At 41.8% G+C, this 11,638-nt stretch overlaps 1 protein-coding gene across 1 annotated transcript; it reads right to left on the bottom strand.

Annotated features, from left to right (window-relative positions):
* Positions 1-4,743: 4,743 nt before the first annotated feature.
* LOC139364737 (BTB/POZ domain-containing protein KCTD5-like) lies at positions 4,744-11,319 on the bottom strand. The gene is made up of 6 exons (XM_071101755.1): positions 11,043-11,319; positions 9,549-9,657; positions 9,233-9,324; positions 8,690-8,785; positions 7,657-7,782; positions 4,744-7,029 (listed from the first exon to the last, which is right to left on the bottom strand). The coding sequence occupies exons 1-6, from the start codon at positions 11,259-11,261 to the stop codon at positions 7,000-7,002; spliced, it is 672 nt and encodes a 223-aa protein (XP_070957856.1). The 5' UTR covers positions 11,262-11,319; the 3' UTR covers positions 4,744-6,999.
* Between the last annotated feature and the right edge of the window lie 319 nt (positions 11,320-11,638).

The following is an 11,638-nucleotide window of genomic DNA, read 5'->3' as shown; positions in this document are numbered from 1 at the left end:
GACAAGATAGTAGCTACGAAACAATTGGATACCACGAAACTGGGTTAAATTCAAAAAATATATACTTTTTTTAAAAAAACTGCCCTTTTTCGACCTCATAACTAGAAGTAGTTACAGCAGCCATTATGGAATGGCACGTCGTGTTGAACAACAAAATAATTGATTACACAGTCATCCCAAAATGGGGGACAAAAAAAAGGCAGTTTTTCAACAGCAAAAAAAACAGTATTTCCATCTTCTCGATGTATCAGTTTGGATAAAAGTAACATTTGGAGTTTTGTGCTAGTAGAGCTCACCAGCTTGTAGTCCTAAAACCCAGAAATTAGATACAATGACGGTCTACCCTGACCAAACCCGGATGACGCTGGGCCAATTGTGCACTGCCTTATTGGACTCCCAATCACGGCCGGATGTGATGCAGCCTGGATTTGAACCAGGTACGCCTCTTGCACTGAGATGCAACTACGCCACTCAAAAATGAGTAGAGAAAGTTTAGGGTCTTTGAATAAATGCAGAAAAGAAGGTCTGAGGTGAACACTGGCTTAGGAGATCTGATACATTTGGTTCTATACGATAATAGCAGTCCGTTAACATGACTTTTATGAATTATGAAGCCTTTGTGCTTTCTTAAAACATAAATTCTTAAACATTTACAAAATGTGACATTAGCTTATGAAGATTATCTCATAGAACAAAATATATAAGTTCTCCTAAGCCTGTGTTTACCACAGACCTTATTTTTGCCGTTCATCCAAAACCCCCACAAAAAACGCCATTTATATTCCTTATTGGCTTTGTCCAACGGACCACGGCGGAGTTCATGCCTACAAAAAGACACCATTACTATTTCTCTCTATACCCCATGCCTGCATTGAAGTACGTTTTCTGACCCATATCTTACTCTGGCTCAGTTGTCTTATTTTAACCATGATAGCTTTCTATCCCCAGTGCAGCTCACTGTAAAACAAAAAGTGTAATAGTAGGGTTGGAATCTTCTGGCTAGGACTGTGCAAAATCTTAGTTTATGACAATTTTTTGGGGAATCACTCGAGAGTATTTTCCTACTTAAATATAGCATTCTGTGTGGAAATAGATAGTGATGCATTAATACGCGTTGTAGTAGCTGCTAAACATTATAATGACAATAATCACACTACTTCGTTTCTAACACATACAGATGATCCCTTCACAAACGAGGTTTGTTCACAAAACCTGGGTCGTGTTTAGGATGGTGAAACCAGAACGGAACTAGAACATCTTTGGTGCATCGTAGGCTACTGAAACTTTAGTGTTAGATTGATTGACCAAAGTTCCTCGATGTGTTTCTATCTGAACGTTCAACAATGTTGTGCCATAAAGTTTCTAAACCCAGAGGCGCAACGTCGCGAGACTTCCGGGAAGGATTACAAAACTGACCAAGCAGACCAGGCCGGAGTTTGGGGTTTGAGAAGTCAATGAGAAAAATGAAACATTCTTCCTTAGGTGTGCCTTCAGATTTCGAGAAAATGTACAACCTAAATTCGAGCCAATGACTTAAGTAGTGGAACATGTTTTTACTCCAACCTCACTTAAACTAAGGGCTGTGTTTCATGTAGGCTTACCCTGGCATGCCATTTTGATAACAGTGTAAATCTCTCTAGGACAAGGTTACTTTTATCAACCCCCCCAAAATGAAACGGTAACTAATGTGGCTGTCATAAAGAACTGCAAATGCCATGACGAGACTGCCGAATCGAAGCAAAGTTAAGAATCTCTGGATTAACTATCTAATGTTAGCTAAATCTAGTAATGATTAAATTGGCAACATTTCTTTAAATGGACAATTATGTGAACGGTCTTGTGCAAATAGACACAATACCTGTTAGCCAGTGATGACGTGCAGGAGCTTGCTGGGATTTGTAGTCTTGCATGATGTCTACTTTAATGCTAATTAGCATTTTTCTTCCAGATCTGAGAGAAAATAATGCTGAATATATTGATGAAAGTCACCTTATCTGAGAGATTTACATTGTTATCAGAACGTCACACCAGGGTAAGCCTTTTCAAAACACAGCCCTTGTTTTGGGGAAACATTCCCTAACCAGAAACCGTGGATTGATGGCAGCATTCGCGTGAAACTGAAAGTGCGAACCACTGCTTTTAATCAGGGCAAGGTGACTGGTAACATGACCGAATACAAACAGTGCAGCTATTCCCTCCGCAAGGCTATCAAACAAGCTAAGCGTCAGTACAGAGACAAAGTAGAATCTCAATTCAACGGCTCAGACACAAGAGGCATGTGGCAGGGTCTACAGTCAATCACGGACTACAAGAAGAAATCCAGCCCAGTCACGGACCAGGATGTCCTGCTCTCAGGCAGACTAAATAACTTTTTTGCCCGCTTTGAGGACAATACAGTGCCACTGACACGGCCTGCAACGAAAACATGCAGATTCTCCTTCACTGCAGCCGAGGTGAGTAAGACATTTAAACGTGTTAACCCTCGCAAGGCTGCAGGCCCAGACGGCATTCCCAGCCGCGCACTCAGAGCATGCGCAGACCAGCTGGCCGGTGTGTTTACGGACATATTCAATCAATCCCTATACCAGTCTGCTGTTCCCACATGCTTCAAGAGGGCCACCATTGTTCCTGTTCCCAAGAAAGCTAAGGTAACTGAGCTAAACGACTACCGCCCCGTAGCACTCACTTCCGTCATCATGAAGTGCTTTGAGAGACTAGTCAAGGACCATATCACCTCCACCCTACCTGACACCCTAGACCCACTCCAATTTGCTTACCGCCCAAATAGGTCCACAGATGATGCAATCTCAACCACACTGCACACTGCCCTAACCCATCTGGACAAGAGGAATACCTATGTGAGAATGCTGTTCATCGACTACAGCTCGGCATTCAACACCATAGTACCCTCCAAGCTCGTCATCAAGCTCGAGACCCTGGGTCTCGACCCCGCCCTGTGCAACTGGGTACTGGACTTCCTGACGGGCCGCTCCCAGGTGGTGAGGGTAGGCAACAACATCTCCACCCCGCTGATCCTCAACACTGGGGCCCCACAAGGGTGCGTTCTGAGCCCTCTCCTGTACTCCCTGTTCACCCACGACTGCGTGGCCACGCACGCCTCCAACTCAATCATCAAGTTTGCGGACGACACAACAGTGGTAGGCTTGATTACCAACAACGACGAGACGGCCTACAGGGAGGAGGTGAGGGCCCTCGGAGTGTGGTGTCAGGAAAATAACCTCACACTCAACGTCAACAAAACTAAGGAGATGATTGTGGACTTCAGGAAACAGCAGAGGGAACACCCCCCTATCCACATCGATGGAACAGTAGTGGAGAGGGTAGCAAGTTAAGTTCCTCGGCATACACATCACAGACAAACTGAATTGGTCCACTCACACAGACAGCATCGTGAAGAAGGCGCAGCAGCGCCTCTTCAACCTCAGGAGGCTGAAGAAATTTGGTTTGTCGCCAAAAGCACTCACAAACTTCTACAGATGCACAATCGAGAGCATCCTGGCGGGCTGTATCACCGCCTGGTACGGCAACTGCTCCGCCCACAACCGTAAGGCTCTCCAGAGGGTAGTGAGGTCTGCACAACGCATCACCGGGGGCAAACTACCTGCCCTCCAGGACACCTACACCAACCGATGTTACAGGAAGGCCATAAAGATCATCAAGGACAACAACCACCCGAGCCACTGCCTGTTCACCCCGCTATCATCCAGAAGGCGAGGTCAGTACAGGTGCATCAAAGCTGGGACCGAGAGACTGAAAAACAGCTTCTATCTCAAGGCCATCAGACTGTTAAACAGCCACCACTAACATTGAGTGGCTGCTGCCAACACACTGACACTGACACTGACTCAACTCCAGCCACTTTAATAATGGGAATTGATGGGAAATGATGTAAATATATCACTAGCCACTTTAAACTAACACTTTAATGCTACCTTATATAATGTTACTTACCCTACATTATTCATCTCATATGCATACGTATATACTGTACTCTATATCATCGACTGCATCCTTATGTAATACATGTATCACTAGCCACTTTAACGATGCCACTTTGTTTACATACTCACCTCATGTATATACTGTACTCGATACCATCTACTGTATCCTGCCTATGCTGCTCTGTACCATCACTCATTCATATATCCTTATGTACATATTATTTATCCCCTTACACTGTGTATAAGACAGTAGTTTTGGAATTGTTAGTTAGATTACTTGTTGGTTATTACTGCATTGTCGGAACTAGAAGCACAAGCATTTCGCTACACTCGCATTAACATCTGCTAACCATGTGTATGTGACAAATAACATTTGATTTGATTCTAAATTTTCCTATAGGAAAATGAATACTGGAAAAAACGATTGGAACCTTTTATCGGTTTAACCGCTAGGTTTTATAGGTATTATGACACCTCCACTTTGGGGCTCTGAGTAGCTGTTTCTGCCCATCTTCATACTGTACAGTAGCTCAATATGATTTTAACTCTGTGATGGACCAAACTTGAGTCTGTCATTTGATATTTATCTAACTAGGTAAGTCAGTTAAGAACACATTCTTATTTACAATGATGGCCTACCAGTGTCTAAAGATGTTTAGTTATTACCATATTTCCTTTCAAGTGCACCCTTGCTCTATACAGTACATCTAACATATTGATGACAGAGCCATGTGGTTATTTCTCTATGGCTCTGCAAGTTTGTTCAAATACAATACAAGAGTTGACTTCATTACCATTTATTGATTAAATCCACCAGATCTAGCATCACCATCATTTCCATTATCCCCAGTCAAAACATGCTATATATATATATATATATATATATATATATATATATATATATACACACACACAGTAAGAATAAAAAATATAAAACATTTGATACTAATATATTTGAACAACAGTGATCAAATGGAGTAAATAACAATTGTCTGCCTCTGTTCATTTTTAAAATACATTTAACGGGAAACTGGAACAATGTCCCTTTAGAAACACATAGCGGCCTCAGAGGGATCACATGTGTGTCTTGATAAGCATTCTAGAAAATAACAGTCAAACAGGAGCTGAAGTGTCACAGTGGAGTGAAGTGGTGTCCTACAGAGCTGAGGGCATGGTGGAAGGTGCATCAGGCCATGCATGCAATGGCTGACACCCCCTTCTGTGTTTAAGAATCTGCAGTCAAAGGACACCACACTAGACACACATGGCCCACACTGTTCAGAATGTCTTCACGGTCACTGCAGGGTGGACACAAACAGTGAGCCCTTGTGGTTATGGGCATCACTGCAAGATTTCACATGCACTGTGAAGCATCAGAGGCACTTATCACCACAAGACAACTCAGTGACCAAGAAAAAATGTCCGTCTGCGTACTAGATAAATGGCTGACAGCAACTACCTGGGTATCTGGGATATGTAAACACAGTAATATACAGATGTTTAAACCAGCCAAATTAGAGCATTGTGTCAAAATGGCAAGGTAAGTAAGATCCGGATTATAAAACACTAGACATGTAAACTTTACCTTGATCAGGCAACAGGAGGGGTCCAATTAACCTTTACAGAGATTATAGCTTATATTCCACTAGTTAAAGCCCTGTGTGTGTGTGTGTTAGGAAGAAAAAGCATACACTGATAACACATCTGAATATTATTATACTTTCTCTACGTACAACTCCTCATAGATATGCATGTAGACTACCGACATTTTTTATCCCTGACAAAAGAAATTCAGATTAAAGTTGAAATTCAGACGTTGATTTGGTCATTGAACAAAGGCAACATTTTCCCAAAATAAATGGTTTTCATATACTGACAATGTTAATGTATTCAATAAGTAGCTCAACCATCTACAAATTGAACCATGGTAATGACTACAGATTATATTATCCAATCTTTTCATCAACACATGACCAAAGCATCTTAGCTTAAGATTTGTATGATTGAAAACTGCCAGTTTGGTGTAATTTTGCTTGGTATACAGCCCTGTGAAAGCTCAATATAGTCAAACCGCAGAAGCGTAAGGATTGTGTATACACACACACACACACACAAACAAGCAGATATGCACTAATTCATGCAAGAGACAAAAATGCTTTTCTTTCTCACGTAAAATGGAAAACAGGCCCTTCGCAACACCAGCCGATAAGTCACATGTCAATGTGAAAAAATGTGCCTATCAAGTGGCTCTAGGTATAATGTCCTCTAAAATATAACAATGTGTTCCAGTTCCACAGTGGCTGCCTAACAGGTAACCCAACTAAAACACACCAGAGTCTGGGGATGGAAGACAAGTTTTAGTCCTTTAACATCTAACATCACTTCAACCTCATTATCATACAAGAACCCTGGTAGAAATAGTTCTAAGAATGTCCTCCTTCCAAAAAAACTGATAATGTGCAGGTTGAAGGGATATTTGGAAAGGGACATAAATAATCGGTTTAAAGATATGTAAAAAAATAAATAAACTTTCAATACAGCCTTCGCCTCTAACAAGACAGTATGAATCTATACAACTCCATATAAATAGTTTTAAATATTTAACTTTGAAAACATGCTTTCCAATTAATTTCTCAGAGGTTTGATTTTTGTATATGAAGGACTGGCATAATGTAGTACGCACAGATGTTTGAAATAATGTCCCACCAGACAGTGCACACCTAATGCATCTTCCAAAACACTATTAGAGACCCTGAGTAAATGATGGACCAAGTATAAATGCTGTGGACAATATGATAAGTGATAAGGCCCTTCTCTCTGTGTGAAAATCTACAGTCCTGTTTTACTATGTATGCCCAAAAACTGAGTAATGCTATCGTTTTGCACATTTTGATTTGATGTCTGAAAAGAAAAATGTGTAGACTGCAGTTAGCCAGCTTCTTCAGCGTGCCATAACGCTCCTCAGAATGTGATGTAGTTTGTGTCTTTATATCTGGACATCATAGTAGGACGCAATCCTAAGGACTGAACAGTCTCTTCACATTCGAGAGCCTTGTTCTTGAAGAATCTGCAAAAGAAGTCAAAATAAGACGTTAAGGCCTATTTCAACAGATGTTCCAGAAAACCTTTGACAAAAAGTACTATGAGTTAGCATTTAACAGGCAGGAAGAAGCCTAAAATGTTCGTTTTTTTTTTACCAGGAGCCTGGAAAGTGGGGAGACTAAGGCTATGGAGAATTCCATGAACTGCAGAAGCTAGTGACAGGAGGTCATTAAATATTAACGTAGTTTAAATCATTATCGAGGCATTACTCTCGTCTAGATAATGATCAGCGGGATGCTCTCTAGGTAATGGGCTCATAGGGATGAAGGGGCTCTTGGAGAAAGGTTTAAGGCCACAATGGCAGGGGTCTAAGCAAAATCTCACCCATTGTCCCCTTACATTCAAAAGTAGATACATTCATTGGCTAAATGTTTCTAACAATCCTTGTACTTGTCCTCTGCAGAAAATGCAGCATGCAGAGAAAGGAATTGCAGCATCCATGACCAATAAAAAAATTATGCGTGCATTTATATTAGACAAAGCCATGTGAGACAACATGTATACCAAACTTGGTGTAACTCACAATACATGGTTGTAACAATGGTCAGGACGATGATGAAATACATTTTTGTTGCAGTGCTGGGATACTCACCTTGGCCTTTTCACTTGGTTCACTGCTTGTGCCGTATGATTGGTTATGTAGCTCCTTAGAGACAACACACAGGAACTCTGCCTGGTCTTCGTTTCCATAGTTATATGAGGAGCCAATACTGACCAACTGAGGGAGAAAAAAAGGGGGGGGGGGGGACCAATGAGAAGGGAAATGTTTCTAGGGGACTACAGAAAGCATGCTCACATGGGAAATCTAATATGTCCAACAGCTTGCCAGGCACAGTCAAAACAATGTAACAGATTACAGTAGACAATTTCTATTCTACTTAAGGATCTTATTTTTTTAATTTTTTTATGCAAAAGTAACAAACACTGACTTATCTCGTACACCTGAGCACTTTGAGCTGTTACATTGCTCAATAATGTTTAGTATCCCTTGGATTAGACCACAGGGTGAAATCTGTCATTAAAGTGGTAGCTAATTCAAATAAACAGACTACACTATACAGTAGGTTCCCATTTTCACAAAGCTGCCACGAGCAGAATGCCTAACATTCTGTCACATTGCTGGCTCCCAAAAAAGGAAACGTGAGTAGCAGCCTGAGCCCACTCAGGGTCTTCCCCTCAGAGAGAACTCATAACACCCTGCAAGTCTAGAGAAATGCACCTAGTACAGGGTGTCCTCTTGAATGAGCAGAAACAGCAACAACCCCTTTATCTGCTGTTCCATAAACATCAGACAAAATGTAACTCTTGCAACCTGGCCTCTGACAGAAACCAGTGCCTATTTGAACCAGACAACCACAGCGCCTTTCGCGGATGGTCAGACGATTCAGACCTTCACAAAAATAAATACAGTACCACAATAACAGCTATGTAACCAAATTATGCTGCAAGGTTGTATTTCACAGGGACTACAAATGAAGACGATTATAGTATTTATGTTAAACACTGAACTCAGCATCATCCGTGGACAGTAAATCAACCAACACAAGTCAAAGTGCAGTTGAGAGGAACATTTCTGAAAATAGGAAGCAGAACACTCCCCAAGCTCTTCCTTTCAAGATAATTACCTGCTCAAACTTCCAACCATCTGACATGGTGGAAACCATTTGTGTTAGCTCCTCTTCTTGGCACTGCAAGACTCTGTAGACATGTTTTATAGGGAGCTGTAGAGAGAAAACGAGGCAATGTTAATTTGCATGCAACAGAGCAGCAAGTGCTCTCAATAGGCTACATATGAATCTCCCATCCCCCCCAGAGCAAAGCATAGCCAGTATGTGCCAATTCCTGACCTCATCTACCTGACAAGGGTCAGGAGACTATGGACTAATGCCAATACATCAACAAGACCTGGAAATACCAGTAGCTTAAGTGGAGCTTGTGCCCAGAGTCATTGCAGTGATAGACCATGTAAACAGAGGTGATCCTTGGGAGGGAGGGAGCTTGCCAAGGATGTGCCTCTGGCCAGTAGTTAAAGGGCCTTAGAGGCCCCAAGGCCACCCCACTGCCCCCTTTAATATCCAGAGCTCTGTATTAGCGATTACAACAGGACAGTCTCAGGGAAGAAAGAAATCACCCAGATAGCAATGGCAATTTTAGTCAAGCCCACACACCTGAACTGTTTTGCAGTCCCTCTCCCTGATTTTGTCTTTAATTAGCCTGATCAAAGAAGGGATATTGTAGAATTCAGCCTCTTCCAGAACACCTTGAGGGGAACAGAATGTATTTAACCAGTTATTAAAACCCCAATCATTGTAAACAACTGTGTATGCTAATGAAACTGCTGTGGTTTTAAATGTAACATGTGTGATTGTTAGCGTGTGACGTGTTGGAGCGAAAAAGAAACGGCAACAAAGATGACAGAATGGCACAACTCTTCAGACATGTCTCAGCACATCCTAGAATATCCCCAAGACATTATCATCATACCTTCCTCGGCAAGGCCTCTATTGAGCACCAGTTTTCCATGCCTCAGGTAGTTGAGCACTGGACCAAAGTACGTTGGGTCCCGGTCTATCAAATAGGCACCCGTTTCATCCTGAAGAAAGAGAAGTCGATAACAATGAGAAAAGCAGATTATCAATAACAAAATCAGGGGAGATACCATTGACGATTTTTGTACAGTGACAAACATCGAAACAGAACTGTGCAATCGCATAATAAGCCCATAGCCAATCCATGGATACAACAGCTCTGTGTTCAGAGCTTGGAGCAGCGCCAACATGGGGTAACTGACATTTAGCAGGTCTCATTATCCCTGAAGAATCACCACAGCGGCCTTGCTCCAGCCTTCACACACACGCCATCATTAGCAAGAATCAATACAGAGGGCAGAGATACATCTCCTTACCACATTACACTGGACACATGAAGATTACAGACATTGGAGACTTTCACCTCAAATTCAAATGAGGAATGCTAATCAGCATAGTTTCGTAAATATCCTAGATAACTATGGGATGAAACTATTCTGCTGGGATACTGTGAATCTTTCAGAGCCCAAGACTCATTGCAAATGCACCTGTATGACCGAGCCAACTTGTCTTGTAAGGTCTTTTGCCAGCTTTTAAATGTCATCCTCCTGTTAAATGATGCATGGTGACCTTTGAGGGTTGGAAATCAGGATGGTAAACACTTTCAACATGTGGATTATCATACTTTCTTTTACAGGGACAACGCTCCTTTTCCAGGGGGGGGCTCATTTGCACAATTGTAAATTATAAGCCCAATTATTGACACACAAAACATTTATACACACAATTCATTGGTTTTGTCAACAATGTATTCTATGGTCCATTTGCGTGTAGGCGTTATTCTGATATTCACCAGCTAGATGGCTACAGTAACAGTTTGTGGTTGGCTGGATAACTAACTTGCCTGTTAGCGAGCTGGATAACCCTCCTGACTACAGATCTACAGTAGCTAACTAACAAATAGTAATTTGGAATACAGCACGTTTCTACTCGTACTAAGATAACATTCGTGTATATGTACTATATACACGAATGTTATCTTAGTACAAGTAGAAACGTGCTGTATTCCAAATTACTATTTGTTAGTTAGCTACTGTAGATCTGTAGTCAGGAGGGTTATCCAGATTAAAAACAGGAAAATAAACTAACGTATTTTAGCTAGTTAGTCAAGTTCTTTGGGAGTTAACGTTGGCCAGCTGAACTAGCTAGCCTGTACTAACGACATTAGTAGCTAACGTTGACCATCTAAGTTAGCTATCCGCTTGGCTTACTTCCTGGCTAAACAACGAAAATATTTAGCTAACTAGTTAGTAAATCGGTCTGGATATGCTCGCTAGGTAACGTAAGTTAACGTTAGAACATTCACATGATGTGTAAAACAGACAACGGTTAGCTAGTTAACATTAGCCAACTAGCTAGTAACGTTAGCTAGCTAGACAGATATCCGTACCTTGTCAGAGTCGAGGTCGGGGTCGGCCTGGCACAGACGGTACAGGAAGGATTTTGAGTCTCGGCATAACGTTTGTCTCGTTGTGAGAAAGTATGTCCCACCGACATTCAGACGGACCCATTTGGATGCCCCGATCCCAGGTGACTGCATTCTCTGTTCCGGAGACAGGGCGGGACACTGGTCAACTGAGCCGCTGGAGTCGGGGCTCTTCTCCGCCATCCCAGCTCCTTGAACCTGGATGCGTCGCTAGCTAAAGTTACAGGAACTGAGTTGAAGCGGGCCGGGAAACTGGGCAAGGCATAGTCATGAAGTACGGTAACCCAAGTTTGACAACCCCCACCCACCGGTTTCCAGTTTGTATTATACATCCGTCAAATTCCACAGTCAAAATTGGCTACAAATATTTTATTTTTTGGTCTTAATTTAAGGTTAGGGTCAGACATAAGTATAGCAGTGTTTTTAAAGCTAAGCTTAACTTTAAAATAAAATTTTAAGATAATAAATTGTAGAAATGGGCGGGGTTTATAACTTTGTAGCTACTGAAGCTAGTGATGACCCCTCCCCCCACTCCCTGCATCCTTCTCATAAGAATCATT

This window comes from Oncorhynchus clarkii, chromosome 13 (assembly GCF_045791955.1).
Source record: "Oncorhynchus clarkii lewisi isolate Uvic-CL-2024 chromosome 13, UVic_Ocla_1.0, whole genome shotgun sequence".
Classification (NCBI taxonomy): domain Eukaryota; kingdom Metazoa; phylum Chordata; class Actinopteri; order Salmoniformes; family Salmonidae; genus Oncorhynchus; species Oncorhynchus clarkii.
Note: the sequence above shows the minus strand (reverse complement) of the source record. Positions and strands in the feature narration are given on the sequence as shown.